Below are 21,081 nucleotides of genomic sequence, written 5' to 3'. Positions count from 1 at the left end.
CCAGCCGCCGTCCATCCCATCCTCCAAGTAGTAGGCTCCAGATCGGAGCTTCTCGACGACCTTGAAGGGTCCCGCCCAGGTAGCCTCCAGCTTGCCTACGTCCCCGACCGGCTTCACCTTCTTCCAGACCAAGTCACCCACCTGTAATGCTCGAGGAATCACGCGGCGGTTGTAGTTCTGCTTCATTCTCTGCCTGTAGGCCATCAGCCGGACGGACGCTTTGGCTCGTTCCTCGTCGATCAAGTCCAATTCTAGCTGCCTCCGCTCGGAATTAGTTTCGTCATAGTTCTGAATCCGGACGGACTCTACGCCGACTTCGACTGGGACGACTGCCTCACCTCCATACACTAGGTGGAACGGTGTTACTCCCGTTCCCTCCTTAGGGGTCGTGCGGATTGCCCATAAGACCCCCGGCAGTTCGTCCACCCAGCTTCCGCCGATGTGGTCGAGCCGAGCCCGAAGAATTCGGAGTATCTCCCGGTTGGCCACTTCAGCTTGACCATTGCTTTGGGGATACGCCACAGACGTGAAGTGCTGCTCAATGCCATATCCATTGCACCATTCCTCAAGCTTCTTTCCGACGAACTACCGCCCGTTGTCCGACACGAGCCGACGCGGGATGCCGAACCGACAGATGATGTGCTGCCAGATGAATTTCTTGACCATCTGCTCGGTTATCTTGGCCAATGGCTCGGCCTCCACCCACTTGGAGAAGTAATCTACTGTTACCAGTAGAAACTTCCGTTGTCTAGTCGCCATAGGGAAGGGTCCTACAATGTCCATGCCCCACTGGTCGAACGGGCAAGACACTGTGGACGCTTTCATTTCTTCCGTCGGCCTATGGGAACAGCTGTGGTACTTCTGACAGGAAAGACACATTGCGACGGTTCGAGCGGTGTCTTCGTGTAGCGTTGGCCAGAAGTATCCGGCCAGCAGGATCTTCCTAGCCAAGGACCGGCCGCCCGGATGGCCTCCGCAAGATCCTTGGTGCACTTCCTGGAGAATGTACTCGGCGTCTTCCGAACTGACACACTTCAGCAGAGGTCGGGAGAACGCCTTTTTATAAAGTTGATCTCCGATGAGCATGAACCGACCAGCTCTCCTCCTCAGTTGCTGGGCTTCCTCCAGATCGGACGGTGTGGCGCCCGAGCGCAGAAACTCCATGATCGTTGTTCTCCAATCCCTCGGAAATGTGAGGCCATCCATCCGGTCCACGTGCGGTACCAAAGATACTTGCTCGATTGGTTGCTGGATGACGACTGGCGATATTGAGCTTGCGAGTTTGGCTAACTCATCTGCCGCCTGGTTCTTCGCTCGGGGAATCTTCAGGACGACTACCTCGGTGAAGCCGGTCTTGAGTTTTTAAAGTCTTCCGCGTATAATCTGAGTTTTGCATTGTTTATCTCAAAAGCGTCCATGAGTTGCTAAGCAGCAAGCTGGGAATCCGAGTGGATCACCACTCGACTGGCTCCAACATGTCGTGCGGCCTGCAATCCGGCTATGAGGGCCTCGTATTCTGCCTCATTATTTGTTGCCCGATAGTCCAGCCGGACGGATAAATGCATCCGCTCTCCTTGAGGCGAGAGTAGCATGATCTCAATTCCGCTTCCGAGCCGAGTGGACGACCCGTCCACATATATCTTCCATGTAGCTTCGGGCTCGGACTTCTGTACCTCGGTCACGAAATCTGCCAAGGACTATGCTTTGATCACTGAGCGGGGTTGGTATTGGATGTCAAATTTGCTCAGCTCCGTTGTCCACTTGATGAGTCGTCCGGATGCTTCAGGGTTCAGGAGTACCCTTGCTAGCGGGCTGTTCGTCATCACAATAATGGTGTGGGCCAAAAAGTAAGGGCGCAACCTCCGAGCGGCAAGGACCAAGGCAAAAGCCAACTTCTCGAGACCGGTGTAGCGAGACTCGGCATCTTTTAAGATATAGCTTAAAAAGTACACTGACTGTTCCTCACCGCTCGACCTTACTAATGATGAGCCCACAGCATGCTCAGTTGAAGATAAATAAATGCGGAGCGGCTCACCTACGGTTGGTTTCGCCAACACGGGTAAGGAATTCAGATAAGTCTTCAATTCCTCGAATGCCTGATCGCACTCCTCGTCCCATTGGAACTTGGTGGCTTTATGGAGAATCTTGAAAAATGGCAAGCTCCGGAAGAATCTTGAAAAATGTCCGCGTAGAGATCAGCCGCCCGGAAGGACTTGATAAGTATGTCGTCCACGTACACTTCCAAGTTGCGCCTGATCTGCTCCCTGAAGACCTTGTTCATCAGACGCGGTAGGTGGCTCCTGCGTTCTTCAGTCCGAACGACATTACATTGTAGCAGTAGGTGCCGTCCGCCGTGACGAAGCTAACCTTCTCTTGGTCTTCTCGGGCGAGCGGCACTTGATGGTAGCCTTGGTATGCATCCAACATGCATATCAGTTCGCACCCGGCCGTGGAGTCCACCAGTTGATCGATCCGGGGCAAGGGGTAGAAGTCCTTCGGGCATGCCTTGTTCAAGTCCTGGAAATCGATGCAGACTCTCCACTTGTTGCCCGGCTTGGAGACCAGAAGCACATTGGCAAGCCAACTTGGGAATTGCACTTCCCTTATGTGGCCGGCCTCTAGAAGCTTTTCGACCTCCGCCCGGATGATTACATTCTGCTCCGCGCTGAAGTCTCTTTTCCTTTGCTTCACCGGATGAGCGTCCGGCCGGAAGTGCAGTTCATGCTGAGCTACGCTTGGCGAGACCCCTGGCAGCTCATGGGTCGACCAAGCGAAGACGTCGCAGTTTCGCCGTAAGCATTTGATCAACTTCTCCTTCTGCTTCTCCTCCAGGTCGGATGCTATGAAGGTGGTGGCCTCCGGTCTGTGAAGAATCAATCTGCACCTCCTCCTTTTCTTCATAAACCAAAGAAGGTGGTTTCTCTGTTATAGTATTTACCTCGACCCGCGGTACTTTCCGAGCGGACCTAGCCTCGGCTCGGACCATCTCCGCATAACATCTTCGAGCGGCCAGTTGATCTCCCCGCACCTCCCCTACTTGATCATCCACCGGGAACTTGATCTTCTGGCAGAAGGTAGAGACGACCGCCCGGAATTCATTGAGAGTCGGTCGTCCCAAGATCACGTTGTACGCCGAAGGAGCATCGACCACGATGAAGGTGGTGGTCCTTGTCCTTCTGAGCGGCTCCTCGCCCAACGAGATAGCTAGCCAGACCTGGCCGACCGACAAGACTTCGTTCCCAGTAAACCCGTAGAGGGGGGTCGTCATTGGCAAGAGTTCAGCTCGGTCTATTTGTAGTTAGTCGAAGGCCTTCTTGAATATTATGTTGACCGAGCAGCCTGTGTCAATGAAAATGCGGTGAATAATATAGTTAGCTATTACCGCTCGGACGATCAGGGCGTCATCGTGTGGGACTTCGACTCCTTCGAGGTCCCTGGGCCCGAAGCTGATCTCGGGTCCGCTCGCCTTCTCCTGGCTGCAGCCGACCGCGTGGATCCTCAGCTGCCTTGCGTGTGCCTTTCTGGCTCTGTTGGAATCTCCGCCGGTCGGGCCTCCGACAATGATGTTGATCTCTCCCGGAGATGCGTTGCCCCTAATTTCCTCCTCCCGAGTGGAAGGTCAAGGTCGTTCGTGTGATGCCCGATGGTGAGCTCCGGACTGCTGACGATGCTGCCGCTCGGGGGATCTCCTTTCTATCCTTTGAACGGGGCTCCGTTGTCGATGTTGTCGGTCTGGTGAAGACGATCGGCGGCGGTAACTCCTCGGCGCGGGATGAGAGATGGGAGGGAGGCTCCAACAGTCGCGGGTGTTGTAGGTAGCCGACTGATGGAGTGAACAAAACATCAGGATCCATACCTTCCCCCTGGGCTTGGGCCGATCAGCCGCGACTTGCTGGACGGCGTGCGGCCGAGCGTGCTGATAAGGACGGGCGACTTCGGCTCGCGGTCCTCTGGGTGGTGGGTGACTGATGGGCAGCTTCCGCTCGGCGGAAACTGGTTGGTCACTCAGGGCTTCTTTTCTTCTCGCCGCCTGGGCTTCCTCCACATTGATGTATTCGTTGGCCTTGTGCAGCATGTGGTCGTAGTCCCTGGGCGGCTTCCGGATGAGCGAGCGGAAGAAGTCACCGTCCACAAGCCCTTGCGTGAACGCGTTCATCATCGTCTCCGAGGTGACCGTTGGAATGTCCATGGCCACCTGGTTGAAGAGTTGGATGTACGCCCAGAGCGCCTCCCTCACGCCTTGCTTGATGGCAAACAGGTTGACGCTTGTCTTCTGGTGGCGCATGCTGCTTGCAAAATGATGGAGGAATGCCGTTCGGAATTCCTTGAAACTTGTGATGGATCCGTCCGGCAATCTCTGGAACCACCGATGCGCCGATCCCGAAAGCGTGGTGAGGAACACTCGGCACTTCCCACCATCTGTGTATTGATGCAGAGTGGCGGTGCTGTTGAACTTACCCAGGTGGTCATCTGGGTCGGTTGTCCCGTTGTACTTCCCGATCGCGGGGGGCGCATAGTGCTTCGGCAGTGGATCGCGAAGAATGGCGTCTGAAAACTACCGGTTGATCCGCTCGGGTGACGAGCCTGTTCGGGGCGCCTTTCCTTTTTTGACGTCCCGGACGGGTGCTTCATCCGATGAAGATCCCTTGTCTTGATTGGCCTGCGCTACCTCCGAGGGCGTCTGGAACAGAGCCCGATGAAAAGGTATCGGGGCGGGCGGCGCCCCCATCTGAGTGTCGGCCGGCCCATTATTTTTCCCCCATATTGAGAGCTGCTCTTGCCTGTCTTCAAGCGGCGCTCGGCCCCCCGAGGCTGATGTCGCCTGCTGCGCTGCCCGCTCGGCCTGAGCTTTTTACTGCTGCTCCACGATCTTTGCTGCTCGCGCTTGGACGAGTACATCGAGCTCTTAGGGAGAGAGCGTTACCAGAAGTTGACGTTCAGCTTCTTCCATCTTCTCGACTCGGATTCAGGTGCGTTCCCATAGACGGCGCCAATTTGATCCTGTCCGAGCGTTGAGTCGACGGACGCTGGGGACGTGGCACGCTCCGCTGTCTCCGACTGGTGGTGTAGTTCTTCGGCGAACCTGCAAAGAAGCCGAGCCGGGAGGGGTTTCCCGACGACGGCCCTCCGATGCTCAAGTCAGGCAACGAGAGAGGCAGCGTAATGTGGCTACAGTAAAGAGTTGCGCATACCTTCGTCGACGTCTGGGGGTCCTTATATAGGACCCCGGGGAGGCGCGGGCACGCTTCTCTATGCGTGCACGCTTCCTCAAACATACCTTAACAAGCCTCTGTCAGAAAAGTACCTCTGGCGTCATTCCGCAACCGTCCGAGCATATCCCGGATGTGACGGTGGAAGCTTCCGCCGTATGATCCTGTGTACGACTCGGCCGCCAACTCTGCTGCTTGTCGGCGGCAGGCGTCTCGAGGATGATGTTATTCCTTGTCTCCTTTGTCCTCTTGCTTTCCCTGTCTGTTCCAGGGCCGAGCGAGTCGACCGCTCGGCAGACATATACTTTCTGCCTCGGTCGTATGCTCGGATGAGACTGCTCCCGCCTGTGTTGCCTTGTGTACCGGCCGAACGGACATCCCGCTCGACACTTGAACCTTTTTACCTTGAGCATCGGAAACCCGACCCCCAGTCGGGTTGCCTTCCTTCGGTTCGGGAGATTCATGGCTGGTCGGTCTGCATCGCCCGGTCGGTCAGCCCGCTTCTTCCGGTCGGCCAATCTCAGGGTTGAATCTCTTGACCTTTGACCTCCACGTGCCGTTAACCTTCCGCCAATGAGGATTCCCCGTCCTTATCACCGGATCATATCCTAACACATGTCTTGCAGAGTTAGTGGACTAATGTTGTTTTGCAACACAAAAGAAAGAAAATGACCTTCGGGTGAACAGTATCCGAAGGTGTCTTCCATGACCTTCGGATGAATAGTGCTCAAAGGTACCTTCCATGCTGCAAAAGGTTGGAACCGTCAACCCAGCGGCCCCCTCAACCCGGCCCCACAAGTATGAGAGGGAGTAAATCACGGTGAATACGGGCCCAGCTATGACATGGTGGTCTCAGGTGTTTAACACGGATAGATATGATGGTCAAAGGTGCCTTCCATGTCCTTAGTGCAAGTGGTGTGAAAAAAAAAATGTTTTTAGTGTGAAAAAAATTGTTTTTAGTGTGGAGGGAGATTGGAAAGAACCATGCAATATTCTTTTCCATTTGCTCTGTTTTAATATCTTTTTAGACAAAAAGGAAAAAAGCCATGAACAGAGCTAGAAATGAGAAGAGAAACATTTATCCGACCAGACTTCAAATTTGGAATTTGTGAGAGTATTGTGGCATTCTCAAATGACATAAGGCCTTCTCATTTGAATACAAAATACAAGTCTGAAGGAGTATTTTGCAAAAAAAAATTTTTTTTTTTTTGCCTTTGAGTTTTACCCATTAAATGCCTTCTCTGCCTTATGGTTGTTTTTTCTTTCAAGAACTCAATTTGGACTTAATTTCAAGGACTCCAACCATGGCCTGCTGTTGAACCACAAGTCTCCAAAGTCATAAGGATGGCTAGTAGGGAGCAGCTGCTGGCTGCTGCTATCTACAACTAAAAAGCCATTATAACTGGCTTTTAATCATTATAGACACCATCATGAAGCCTCCTAAGCTGATCCAGTGTCTTAATGACCACTATAGGTGACGAACACTGATCATGGTTCCTTTCATTTCCTTGAGGTGCCATACTTTGGGGTTGGCTTTGGCCTTTATGACGCAAGTACCTGGGAACTCCTCTTTCGGTATACAAACAGAAGGAGGCCCATCCACTGACAAGCAATATACTTCAAAATTAGAAGCTGTGTTGCTCGATAGAATTTGAGCCTTTTCCTTTTACTACCACAAATGCAGAGAAGGCCATTAATTGATATCCAATCACCATTCTATACAACAAACAAGAAATGCATGCATGAAATTGTTAATGTATTGAAGCAAACTAAGGCCATGCAAAGGTAGCACCCACCACCCTTGCACTGCAAGGGTGGTTGTGAGCTTCCACTTAAGGATTAACTCAAGTCGGAGAGGAATCAAAACCAGAACCTAGTATACGTCCCAGCTGTATAAACAATGTGGAAGAAAATCCCAAGTCAATCAAAACTATAGGGAAAGATTTTTCTTCAGAGAAGAATTTTTTCATTGCTTGAAAAACATTATAGGTGAGATTTTCACTTCTTTCGAGTCTTGTTTGGTTGTTTGTAGCTGTGTAAAATTCAAGCAATATCCTCCTCGTTTTATATTTACTAATATAAACCGTTGCTAATAGATCAACCAAATACGGCCAGACACGTGATATGGATAGAAGAAATAAAAGAAAATTACATATCTGAACCATTCGAGAGCTAGTAGATCCAAAACCCCAACAACTCCATTTAGTTTATGTTGGAATGAAAGTCTCTTGAAAGGTTGTATTAGGCCCAGCAACCAACATGAGTTACTAAAATCTATGAACATAAGGATCATGAGAATGCCTACAATTATGTTCACTACCTTTTGGTCATGGATTTGGTATAGTTTACCCAAACCCTAGTAGAGAACACTGCTTTGCAAAACCTTTCTGACTTTGCTTTTCGGCCTGGTATTATGATTTACTTCAATGCCATGACTGCCATCATGGCATTTGCTTATTGAACTCTTCTTCAGAAAACAAAGAGTTACTATAGTTTAAACATACAGTAAAGATCTTGGTAACACATTTGTCTCAGATTATCAAACAGTGATATCTCTCGGCTTCAGGTACTATTTTATAATTGTAGTTGCAATTGGTCTTCATCTACAACTTTTCAGCTTGAAGTTCTTTTCATGTACAGTCAAATGCTGTCTATTAGCTACTTCCTATCCAAAGTGTTTGTTTCCTCATGTCAACTATCTTCCTGAACAACTAAAGTGTTCCCGGATTCAAGTACTATTGTGAAGTAAGCTGGTTTACATCTTCTACTTCTGTTCACCAATAGCTGCAGTCTTCCATAGATTCTCAAATACTTAACTTGCATTTATGTCTACATTTATAGTCTAATTGAGATTATCTGTTTAGTACAAATAAAAATATTAAGGGTAGTTTTTCTGTGGAAGGCAGTGTATTTATGAGAAGGAATCCCTTGGAAGCCAGGCCAGTGGCTGCAGTGGTTCAAGAACATGTGTCAAATCTTTAAATGAATTTCACTTGACGAGATTCCCCATTATATTCATTAGCTATCTTGAAATATGGTGTAAAACTTCCAGGGAAAAAAGCTCCTGAAAGAATTATTGACAGTAGCAAAGGCACATAAAAACTACCTTTGTAAAACAGAGTAAGAATTCATGATAATAAGAGGTTAGAACATATCGCATGATTCATTAATCTAAACAAACAAAATCACCTGATTATCCAACTGCATGTTTCAGAACTAAACATGAAGTTTGCACTCATCAAACACACAGATCCATGATTATCACATCAAATTGCACAACTCTACTCTCTAATCTAGATCAAAGGGGGCATAATTTAGAACCATACTGTACTAAAAATCAGCAGACGATTTGGGAAGAAAAAGAAAACACAAAAGCAACAGACAAAGAACATATCACACAAGGGGTACAACATCAGTACATTGGAACATTTTTCATCTAAGCAAACCCATATATTATTTTCTGATTATCCTGGTGAACAGAGAGTGTTTCTTAGTCACTGCTTAGAACTAAACTGATCAGTTAAAGTAGGAGCTCTTGAGTTTACCATAGAACTTCACTCCATGAGATCAGAAGAATGCCCTGCTTCCATAAAAAACTCTGGAACCATTGCTCTTCGGAGTCGACAGCGTCTTCTCAGATGCTGAGTTACCATTTTCAGCAGTATGGATTGAGTTACCATCTTCAGAAGCTGTGCTACTATTATCAATATCCATAGGAAGTTTCAGCTTCGCCAACGACTCCGTGAACTGCTGCATACTTTTCATGTAGATATCGACGAAGTCCTGCTGGACGACTGGCTGCACTGGCACATCTATCTTGATAATAGGCTTGAAGAGTGCATCATCTGATGGTGCTCTAGATGAATCAGCCTCACCTTCCATAGATTCGGAACTCTTAACTTTCGGGCTAGGTGAAGCTGTCGACGACAACGGATCAGAGGTAGATTGAGATGCAGCAGGGGCTACCGCAGTTGATTCAGTGGTCGAGAAACTGCTCACTGGAGTATCGTGTTTTAGATTTCCGACGGAATCATGACAGTTAACAGTGGAAAAGCTCTCCACTATCAGCACCCCTGCTTCCTCATCAGGGCAGTCGTCGTTCTCTCCAGTTACAAAGCTATCCGAACACTGAGTTTCCATGTCGGAGCATGGAATCCCATAATATTCAGAAACCATTAGCTGATTCTCATTGTGGACTTTCAAGTCAGGAAACTCAATTTTCTCATAATCGCAGGGAATCGAGTCATCAGGTTCAGCATCAGGCAAGGTAGTGTCGACAATCAATGATTTCAGAGACGCTGGAATTGCCACTACTTCAGGAGAAGTGCCAACATAAGAAATTGACAACTGAACAAACCCAGCCGGGGAGTGGAAAAGATCAGTCGAAGATAGGGAGAACTCCTGTACCAGCTTGCCGTTGGCTATTAGGACATCTGAAAGGGGCACCAGAGCAAACCCAAGCAACTGGTCTTCGAGATAATTCTTGGCCTTGCTTAGCATCCATATTTCGCATTTCATCGAACAGTCGACGTTCTTCACGTTGAGCCGGAGATTCTGGTTGAAGACCGGGTTCCGTCCTCCGCCGTTGATCGTCTGCGTCGCGACAGTGACGTCGGGGTTGCTGGTGAGGCAAAGCTTAGCGAAGACATCTTGCTTGTGGTAGATGCAGATGTTGTGGATGTCACGAGCTTGGTGGACAAAGACTTCGAGAAAGCCGATGAAGTCCTGAGGGTTAAATTCATCGCTGAAACTGTTGGAGGTCTCAAGGACAGGAACTGCTGTCGACTTCTCTCCACCTCCGTTGGCAGCAGCAGCAGTGGAACTGATGGTTGGGGGAACTGCTTGGAAGGACTCCATGGCTTATGCAGCTCTGGATTACAAACTAGCAAACAAGCAGTTGATCTAAATAAGCACAGATGTTCTGCTACAATAATCTTTCTCGAGAAAAAAAATTAATTAAACTAATTTGAGAAGAAAGAGCTAGAAACAGGCAAAAAAAATTAAAAATTAAAACTTGGACAGAATAAACGAAGAACTAGTTTCATAACCCAAGAACTAGCAGCAGTATGTTCAGATTAGCAAACCCTAGATAGCAAAAATCCAGTTTTTTGAGACCTCAGGAAGCTCACAGACTTGCAAAAACCAAACTTTCCCCCCAAATCCAGATCAGGGTTGCACGAAGATCTAAGCGAGAATGCACGGTACCAGAGCGGAAGGGTTGTTCCAGTATAAAAAACGAATGAAGCAGTTAACAAGCACCACATAAAGCAGGACAAAGCGTCAAAGCCCCCCAATAAAAAACTCACCTTTAATCCAGAAATTAACTCCGCACCGCCAGAATCCAAGGAGCGAAACCAGGGCACAGGGCGAAAAGCTCCGGAAACACCACCGCCTCTCTCACCAGCTTAGAGAGGCCAAAAGAAAAGTAATTCCTCAAAGGTAAAACTTGGATTTGCTCTCTCTCCCTCTGCCAAAAGTTTTCAATTGCTGTGAAAATGAAAGCCACCGTTCTATCCGGGCGAACTCCGGATTCAAGAGCGGGGATCAATTTTCGACGGATACTTTTGGAGTACTTTCCATTTGTCTTCATCTTTTCCAATGAGAAAAATATATTTATCGAAGAGAATAATCTTGAGGAAATGGGTCCTGCCCTGTCTCCAGGGTCTCCAATCTAATAATTGCAGTAGCCTTTCTTCCTCACGAGGCAGGCATGTTCATTTTATTGTTTTTTTAATCATTTAGATATTTATTTATTTTTGAATCTATTAATTTTAATATATTCTATAAAAATTTAGTTTGTAAAATGCATTTTAAAGATTTTCTAAAGTTAAGTCAGTGGATCGAAATATTGTTTACTGAGTTCTTCTACCAAGTGAAATAAAAAGATTGCAATGTAATTCCAAGCAGAAAAGTCCAGCAAGAACTCATAAACACGAAGTTCAAAAGGTTTAATTTTGTCTTTCTTTTTTTTCTTTTGGTGGTGGAGGATTGCGAGTGGAGAAGTACAACTTACAAGATGGTGACTAGTGATGAATGGGTCGTTAGTCTCATTTTGACAAAGGATATTTTCATGAAATTATTGTCGAAAAGTTCTCTCTTTTTTTTTCTTGTTCATCAAAAGGCCTTGAAGGGTCAACTTTTCCAAAAGTAAAACCCACTTCTCTCTAGGTTTAAATTTTATTTCTCAACCATTTTTATTATCGAAGAAAATAGAATTCAAACGTAATTTTATTAGCAAAAGTAATAGTGGTTTTTTTTATTGTCTTGGGATGTAATAGATAAACCTTCAGTAAATAATTAAAGAAATTAAGATCGAAATGGTAGTGGGTGTAAGAGATTTTTCTTTTAATGAGATTAACCATTGGGATAGATTTTTATGAATACTTTTTAATTTATCTTGATAATCAGTGAATAATTTTTTATAGAATTTGATTGGTCATCTCAAGATTAGTCGGGTAACTGGATAACTAGTGCATCTTAAAAAAAAATGATGATTTTATTCCTGAATCATAGAGAAAACAAATCAAATTAAGTTAACTCTTAGGACAAGTAGAGAGCTAGGGGTGAATAATTTCGTTCACTTTTTCGTTGATGATTTATAGTGGAAACTCGAAGTGAATATTTTACAATGCTAATACCTTAGATTTACTTGGTTTTCACATCCTTGAGGTGACTATCCAAGGATTCACACCGTGCACATAACTCCACTATGAATATACTCATTCTCGACAACTTTCAGAAGGCGAAGAAGCTTCGTACAATCTCGAACACGAGGAATACAACAAGAATATAAGCGCAAATGAAAGTAAATACTTTGCAATGAGATCTTGTTTAACTTCCTGTCTTGTTGCACGGAAATGTCTCTTGATATGTTGAAAATGCAGTAGCACTTCTCCCTCAACGTTCCAAGAACCGATGACGAAAACCCTAGATGAATGCTTTATATGGACACTCTTCGAACTACTTTCGTCTCCTAATCAATTAGGCTTTTCCCTAATTGATTGTCATGTCAATCAACCATCAAACAACATGTAGAATGACACTTTTTCAAATCATAATCAATTGGTAAATCATACCAATTAATTTGGTAGCTTCTAATGAATTGTCTAATCGATCCAAAAGCTTTCTGTTCGCAAGAGAAAGCAACTTAATCAATTGCACAATTGATTCTCAAGTTATATGTTCTCTCGCGACAAAGTTCCCAATCGATTAGTCCAATCGATTGGGAAAGACTAAATCAATTGCCCCAATCAATTCACTAAGTGTATGTTTTCTCGTGAATCTCAGGGCAATCAATTGCCTAATCTTCTGTTTGCGAGAAACCCTATTCAATCGATTGACCCAATCGATTCTGACCCTCACTGTGTTTTTGCAAAATACTCTCAATCGATTAGACACTCGATTGACCTTGGGCTAATTGATTGAGCTAATCGATTGCCCAACCCTAAAGTCTAAACTCGAGTTGTAGGCTCCTTTGCCCAACCCCAAAGTAAACCGTGAGTTGTTGAGACTTCTCGTTACTTAGCATTCAGTCAACCTTGATCTGCCAGAACTTTCGCATTGCTTAGCTCCGTTAGGACTTCCAATCACCAAATGTGGTCCTTCTTAATCCACTTGGATTTTCCACTTACCTAACCTCTAGAGTCATTTGGTAGACTTTCACCCTATCTAACATCAGTTAGAACTTCTCTTTGCCTAATTGCATTTAGGATTTTTCTTTGTCAATGTGCGATCCTCCTTGATTCATTTGAATTTTTCTTTGTCTAACCCCATCTAGAACTAATCACTCGGAGGACTTGTACTTTGACTAACCTTAGTTAGGGTTTTCCTTTGTCTAACCATCGTTAGAAATTTCCTTTGCTAATGTATGATGCTCCTTGATATACTTGGACTTTTCTTTATCTAGCTCCATTAAGACTTCCGTTATTTAATTTTCAACTAGATCTTTACTACCTAGTTCATAACTAAGTTGTTATTATATAACCACGCTAAGATTTTCACTACCTAATTCCCAACTAACATTTTACTCTCGTCTAATCTTGAGTTAAAACTTTTAGTTATCTAACCTTCAATAAAGGCTTTCCTAAATAAATATCAGGTTATCTCTTGAGTTACTTAAATTCTCTATCACATGCTGACAAATATTGAAACTCAGGTTACATTAAATAATTAACTTTTTTAAAAAATATTTTACTTTCTCCCTTACAATTTCAAGTTTTGTTAGGCATCCAAGAGAAATTATTGCATTTATTATGCGACAATAATTTATTGCAAGGCGAGAAATTTGTTTTGGCCAGAAGGTGAGTCATCCGTTGTTAGGCGAGAAATTTATTTTGGCTAGAAGGTGAGTCATCCGTTGTAGCCGCCTAACAATTAATAGATTTGACTACAAAAATGTCATTGGCAAATTTTCAAAAATATTGTTTTCATTAAAAATATTTTAAGGAATTAGTTTAATTAATAGACACAAATAAATTATTTCCACGAAAAGGGTTTGAACTTGAAATTAATCATCGACCATGCACCAACTAAGTTTTAACGGACTAAGTTGGAACTTTTTAATCTAACTAAATAATATTTTAAAATTTAAGATACTAAAAATCTCATTCGAAATAATTATTTAATCATTCATATCATAGTAGATTAACTATTATACAGTTAATAATACATTATTGAACATTTATATATTTATTATAATAATTATGAATTATAATTATTATAATACTATATTAATTATGATCCTAATTATTATAATATATTATTATTAATCAATATGGATTTGAATTTTAGATGTCGTTTTATTTATTAATTTAAAAATATCTCTTGACTATTTGATCAGGGATGATATTAAGTGACACATAGAGTAAAATCAATTGAGGTGATTCCATAAAAAGAAAGTTTCGACCCCTCCTTAGCCTCTCAGCTCCGAACTCTCATATCTCTCGATTTCTTAGTCTCTTGATTTTTTAGACCTTCCGACTCTTTAGCCCTTTGACTCCCGACTCTTAAGCCTCCTAACTCCTTAACCTCCTGATCTCTCGGGCCACCCAACCCCCAACTCTGGGGTCACTACCTCTTTCACTTCCTAGTCTCTTGGTGACATAGGATGTAGGTCATTTCAGAAAAATAATAAATCATCAGGTAAATCTCATATTATTTTAGAAAAAAATAATTATCGTGAATTAAATAATGATAACATTAAAAAAAATAAAAAATTAAAAGTCTACTTATAAAAGTAATCTTTTTTCTATTTAAGATACATACACATATCAAAATCTAATATTTATCCTTTTCCTCCCTTAACTTCCCTTAACTTGAGTGTCAAAATATTTATATTAAAAAAAACTTTTGACCATTATTCTAATTTTGCTCTTTTTATTTATCTTCATCCAGACTTCTAATCACATTATTATTCTTATTTGATAATTAAATTGATAATAAAAATAGAGTAAATTAGAAAAAAATCCTAACAATAACTTCAATTTTAACTTTACATGTAGTCTCCATGTCAAAAAAATTTATTTTCACTCTCTAGATGTAAAGTTTTATTTGCTTCAACTCTCTCATGCAAATACATTATCTAATTGTTCCTCATATTTTTTTAGGTACAAAAAGTCCAAAAATGAGTATAATTCCTCTTAAATTCATAACTTTAAACTAGAATCGAGTATATTTTCTATCAAATTAAGTACAATTTTTTCCGCTTAATATAAATCTGTTGGACCCCCGTGGTAGTTTAGATGTGATCAACCAAGTTAGGTTGGGTCCTGTTTGATTTTGATCCTTGTGTCTAAGTGTGTAGGAGCTTAAGAGCACAGGAAGTTGAGCGGAAGACACAGCTAGCGAGAAAGACGAGACGGGAGAGAGCCGACGGGCTCAGTGCATCTGAGGGACGAAATGCTGCGGAAGAATACATCGATGGACGAGAAGAACGTGCATGACATTTGAGGGACAAGAAGCCGGAGTGGAAGCCTATTTGAGGAGAAGACTAAAAATTGGGTTCGGGTGAGCCCTATTTCGGTTGGCCACAATCACCCAAACGAACGGAGCAGCGGGAGATCCAGAGGAAGGCTGGAGCTATTTATATGCTACAGGTTGAGGGCGCCCTCCATGTATAGAAGGCGTCCTCCATAAAGCCTTGAGGGTGCTCTTGACCCATTTTTTTAGACCGTTTGGCAACGGATAAAGCTTTATCCGTTGCCTTGCTGGAGGCGCCCTCAAGCAGTAGATAAGATTTTCCAAAGGCTATAAAAGAACCCCTAGACCTAGGAAAGACATAACAACTTTAAAACAACTACTGTAATAATTTTCTAGAGATTTTCTGAGCTTTTCAAAGAGTGTAAGAGGCTTTTTCGCTTACAGAGAAGGAGATATTTCTAGTAGAGCTTTGCAATCGCCTTGGATTAACAATCACCTAGGTTGTAACCAAGTCAAATCTGTTTGCCTCTTTTCTTTTCAATTAGTTGTTCATTTCAGTTTATTTTAATTGTGATATTGCTACTAATCTTGGTTGGAAAGAAGGGAAATGTTTTATTTTTTGTAGACGTTGCACCCTCTCACCAACCTCGCCGTTGCACCAACAAGTGGTATTAGAGCCCAACCGCCTCAGAAGGACTAACCGTCGACTGAAACATCAAGATCAAGACGATGGCCGGTACAAGCATTCATCCACCAAAGTTCGAGGGAGACTTCGCACAATGGAAATGCCGAATGGAGATATTCTTCAAAACAGATTTCAAAATTATTTTAACAATGAAATATGATTTTACAGTTCCAAAAGACAAAGAAGAATATCAGTGGACGAAGAAGGAGCAAGCCACTTTGTGGCGAATGGTAAAGCAGAATTCCATCTGCTAAACATTCTTCATCCGAGGAGGTCAATCGAATTGGTAGCTACGACTCAGCAAAGGAACTTTGGGAGAAGTTCCTGGAACAAAGATTGCGAGACGGGACGTGCTGCGAAATCAACTAACGAACTTCCGGATGGAAGAAGGAGAATCAGTAGCACAACTACACGGAAGAATCAAGGAGCTGATCACCGGACTAACAAACCTCGGATAAACGGTAACAAATTGGGACACACAAAGGTATGCGTTAAATACATTCCCAAGAACACCCGAATGAATAACTATAATAGACTCCTACTATATATCCAAGGATCTCGAGGTAAGTACTTTAAAAAGTCTTTTCTCTACTTTCGAATTACACGAATCTCGGTGCGCAAGAAAGAGAAAATGACCAAGTCAGAACGTTGCCCTGAAGGCGAGAACCAATCATTCAGACTTCAAAGAATCAATTGATGAAAATGAAGCAGCGCTAATGGTAAGGAAGTTCAATAAATTTATTAAATCTAATAAATTTAAGTCACAGATGAAAAAGTAGTATCGAAACAAAAGGACCGTTCGATGCTACAATTGTAACAAAGAAGGACAGAGATAACTACTCGAAACTGAAGAACAAAGGCAAAGAAAAGAATAAGAACCCAGCTCGATCCAAACATAACCTCAAAGCAACGTGGGACGAGTCGTCATCCTCCGAATATGAAATTGAAGCATATGCCGGATTAGCCCTAACGACAATCCATCAAGAAGAAGATGAGACCAGCTCAGAGATAAGTATAGATGAAGGGGGAGGACCATCGGAAGAAAGCAGCAATGAAGGGGAAGCATCAGGAATTGAGGTAAGTGAGGTATGTGCTCTATCTCCCAAACAGCCTTTTAAATTTATTAAAAGTCTTACTAAAGATCTAGTTAAACTAGAAAAGGAAAATACTGAATTAAAATTGAATTTAGCAAAAGCATGCCCTCTACAATTATATGATAATCTAAAATTAGAAAATCGAAAAATTGAAAAATGACCATGCATGTTTGAATAACTTTCAAAAATCAAAGCCTAAGATGTATGGTAAATTAAATTGGTATATTAGATATCATCAAAGTCAACTTAGAAAATTTCCCAGAGAATATTTCCCCCCCCCCCCCCCCCCCAAATTCTTAGTTAACCCAATAGGAAGGAACCTATATTGGGTTCCAAAATCTTACTTAGATTAAATACTTTTTCTAAGGCTTTCAGAAAAGATTAAATGTTTAAAATTTTTAAAAGGCTTTGTCTAAAAGTGGTTGATGATCCAATAACCAAGAAGGGCTAGTACCTCGTCACAGACTGGAAGTCGATTATTGAATTAGATATTTAATTGACAAACTGATAAGCTTGTAAAATTAATTAAGATAATTGGTTTCAATATTTATCAATTTTTTTGGAAAACTCCATAAGTTAGAAATTGTTTAAAATTTCTTTTACTTCTTTTTATTAAATCAAGTTTAAAAAAAAAAATCTCCATATTTCTTTTGATGTGATCAAAGGGGGAGAAATATGTACAAATTTAGGGGAGTAGGGAGAGTTAGATTTTTTTTTCAAATTCTGAATTCAAATCGGTTTATTTTATACTTGGTGTTGCAATTTCTTTTATTACAAACTTTATACTTAATTTTTTTTACTACTTGTCTGTTATTACCCTAACTTGAATTTGGGTTGATGCACATCAAAAAAGGGAAGATTGTTGGACTCCGTGGTTGTTTTGATGTGATCAACCAAGTTAGGTTGGGTGCTGTTTAGTTTTAATCCTTGTGTCTAAGTGTGCAGGAGCTTAGGAGCACAGGAAATCAAGCGGAAGACGATGCTAGAGAGAAGGACGATACAGGAGAGAGCTGACGGGCTCGGTGCGTCTGAGGGATGAAATGCTGCGAACGAGTACACCGGTGGACGAGAAGGATGTGTGCGACGTTCGAGGGACAAGAAGTTGGAGCGGAAGCCTGCTCGAGGAGAATGCCGGAAATTGGGTTCGGGTGAGCCCTATTTCGGTTGGTCGCAATCACCCAAGTGAACGGAGCAGCGGAAGATCCAAAGGAAGGCTGGAGCTATTTATATGCTGCAGGTTGAGGGCGCCCTCCATGAGGTATAGAGGGCGCCCTCCATAAAGTCTTGAGGGTGCCTTTCATGCCTATTGAGGGCTCCCTCAACCCAGTCTTTATACACCGTTTGGCAACGGATGAAACTTTATCCGTTGCCTCACTGGAGGCGCCCTCAAGTAGTAGATAAGATTTTTCAGGGGCTATAAAAGGACCCCTGGACCTAGGAAAGACACAACAACTTTAGAACAACTACTGTAATCATTTCCTAGAGATTTTTTAAACTTTTTAAATAGTGTAAGAGGTTTCTCCGCCTACAGAGAATGAGATATTTCTAGTAGAGATTTGTAACCGTCTTGGATTAACAACCACCTACGTTGTAACCAAGTCAAATCTGTTTGCCTCTTTTCTTTTCAATTAGTTGTTCATTTCAGTTTATTTTAATTGTGATATTGCTACTAATCTTGGTTGGAAAGAAGGAAAATATTTTATTTTTTGCAGACACTGCACCTTCTCACCGGCCTCGCCGCTGCACCAACAAAATCCTCCTAAATTTAACACTATTTAAAAAGAATATAGTATATTTTCATCCAATTGAGCATCATTTAAAGAAAATCTAGTATATTTTATATTTAATTGAGTGAAAAAAGTCATACTTAATTTGATAGAAAATATACTAGATTCTATTTTAATATATTGAAAAATTATATTTATTTTTATTTAAAAAATAGGAAGGATTAATTAAATAAATTAATATTTATTATATTTAATTAAGAAATGAAAATAAAATTTTACAATAGGAAGACGATATGTAAAATTTAAATTAGGATTGAGAGTCCATGCAAATTTTCCCATGATAATAACTCATCGATGACCTAGTCATCAACCTTCGCGTTGTGGATCAGTATTTGTAGCATATGATTGACGCGACATTGTACATAGAAGACGATAGCGGTGATTGTGGACAGACGAGGCTAGCGAGACGTCACGTCAACTGGGCATGGAGCCTAGCAATCGATTCATAGGGATAGACCTACGTTTATTATTTTTTTTCTTTGTCAAAATTATGGCGAGTGGAAAAATCACGTGATCACTAGATATTTACTATGTTTCTCTTTACGTTGAATGCAGAATTAATCAATCATTTCAAAACATGCACACTTCATATCCAATTGCATTCGCGGCTTCCCAATAAAATGATCGATTCATATTTTAAACAGTCCCTTTTATGTGTCGCATCACTACTGCATGGCATTTTTAATTAACAAAATATTCGAAATTCTTGACATTTAAAATAGTAAAAAAAATAAACACTCGAACTCGTCGAAGATTGACTATTCTGCATCACAAAATCAGCCCTCATCAATGACTTAATTCTCGACATTTGTCAATTTGGTTATGACCTCCAAAGTGAGTAATGATTAGTCAAGAAAAACAATTGCCAAAAAGGCACGAAATTGTGTTTGAACTCAGCTTGAATTTGCTTAGTTTTGTACTGCACAAAGTTAAAAAATTTCTAACTGTAGAATAAATACAGTATCAGTGTGGCACACTAACTCCACTGCACCAAAGAAGAACAGGCGTGAAGGAAAAAAAAAGAGGCAGAATCTAACGCGTGACAAAGCTTAAATTAAGCTGAGCCAAATCTGGCAGACAGGTGGGCCTTGCGATCTTGTGATGCATCCACGCTTTGCAGCTCAAACTGTTGATGCTCCTCAAAAACAGAATCATAGCAATGAAAGTTGTAAAGCGAGCTCTCTCTTTTCCTCTCTTTTTCTCTAACCCTTGTCGAGAACCAAAGAATCATAATTTTAGAGTGATAATGAATAATTGCAATTTGCAGAAGATCATCACGGACCAGGCGTGGCTTTTTCTGTCTTTACAGATTGCGAGGTGCAGTTATGTTTGATGTGTACCAATTACGCAGTCACAAGCTGAACCTCTGTTGATCATCAGTTCAAAAAGAAGGGAACTCTAGTATTTGTAGTCAGAACAGTGGGCACTGGACAATCATAAAATGGGAAAAGAAAACAGCATTGAATTAATAACAAGGAAGAAGTGAAGATGTTTCTGTCTCGTAGCTCATAAATTTGCGCCGGACTTCATTTGGTGAGGAACTGTGAAGACATGTGGTAGGTTGGAGGGTTCATCAGCAAATTAATGCTGGTCTGCACGAGGGGCAGAGAGTGTCTCCTACTTTTGATTTGATAATGTTGAGATGGTTGGTTTTAATTAGCATTTATTTATTGAATTTGCAGTTAGATTTAAATCTGCTCAGTGTGGACTCCAGATCAAGACGGCAGCTTAATTAGATTGACAATACAAAATCCAGATGTTAATCAAGATGCTGATGCTTTAAAGAGCCATATAAAAATGCATTTTTTAAGTAATCATGATTTAGAATCTCTTATCATGCTTGCTAAAATTCCATTTAATAATGCTTCATAACTTGTATTCTTACACTACAATGTTAAAATTATACTATTGTATCATTTTTTTTAATCTAAATTCCTCCTATCGAAATGTCAGTACTAAAATAATATTGTTCTTGTTAAAATTTTAACATATAATCAATAAATTTCTTCCAAATTTTTGCTAGCACATAACTAGGATAGGATTTGCTTCGGGGGATGCTCATCTCATCCTGAATAAATTTGACCATTTTAGGTGAAAGTGTTCTTCCTATCTTAAACCGTGATACGGTGAGTCAACGAAGGGTAATTATCATGAAAAAAATTACGGTGACACGATGATGAAGGTGTTACACGAAGATCTTGTAGACACTCAGGGAAGGGTTAGGATGAGCTCCAAGATCGGACTCAGCGTGATCACTTCGACGTTCAAATTAGTTCAAGATTACGAGAAGATGAAAGCAATGGAGTAGTTAAAAGGGTCCAGATGATTGTGTGCGTATACCTCCGCCAACGGGAGCAGACGTCCTTTTATAGAACTGTACTATACCC

At 42.3% G+C, this 21,081-nt stretch overlaps 1 protein-coding gene across 4 annotated transcripts; it reads right to left on the bottom strand.

Annotated features, from left to right (window-relative positions):
* Nucleotides 1-8,418: 8,418 nt before the first annotated feature.
* LOC122027206 lies at nucleotides 8,419-10,794 on the bottom strand. 4 transcript variants are annotated; one of them, XM_042586121.1, is made up of 2 exons: nucleotides 10,517-10,794; nucleotides 8,419-10,092 (listed from the first exon to the last, which is right to left on the bottom strand). In XM_042586121.1, exon 2 carries the CDS (start codon nucleotides 10,065-10,067, stop codon nucleotides 8,778-8,780), a length of 1,290 nt encoding a protein of 429 aa, XP_042442055.1. In that variant the 5' UTR covers nucleotides 10,068-10,092; nucleotides 10,517-10,794; the 3' UTR covers nucleotides 8,419-8,777. The 4 variants fall into 4 exon arrangements, with proteins under 4 accessions (XP_042442055.1, XP_042442054.1, XP_042442056.1 ...); XM_042586120.1 differs by lacking the exon at nucleotides 10,517-10,794 and adding an exon at nucleotides 10,326-10,487 and having other exon boundaries at nucleotides 8,539-10,092; XM_042586122.1 differs by lacking the exon at nucleotides 10,517-10,794 and adding an exon at nucleotides 10,295-10,478 and having other exon boundaries at nucleotides 8,539-10,092.
* Nucleotides 10,795-21,081: the final 10,287 nt, after the last annotated feature.

This window comes from Zingiber officinale, chromosome 10A, assembly GCF_018446385.1.
Source record: "Zingiber officinale cultivar Zhangliang chromosome 10A, Zo_v1.1, whole genome shotgun sequence".
Taxonomy (NCBI): domain Eukaryota; kingdom Viridiplantae; phylum Streptophyta; class Magnoliopsida; order Zingiberales; family Zingiberaceae; genus Zingiber; species Zingiber officinale.
Note: the sequence above shows the minus strand (reverse complement) of the source record. Positions and strands in the feature narration are given on the sequence as shown.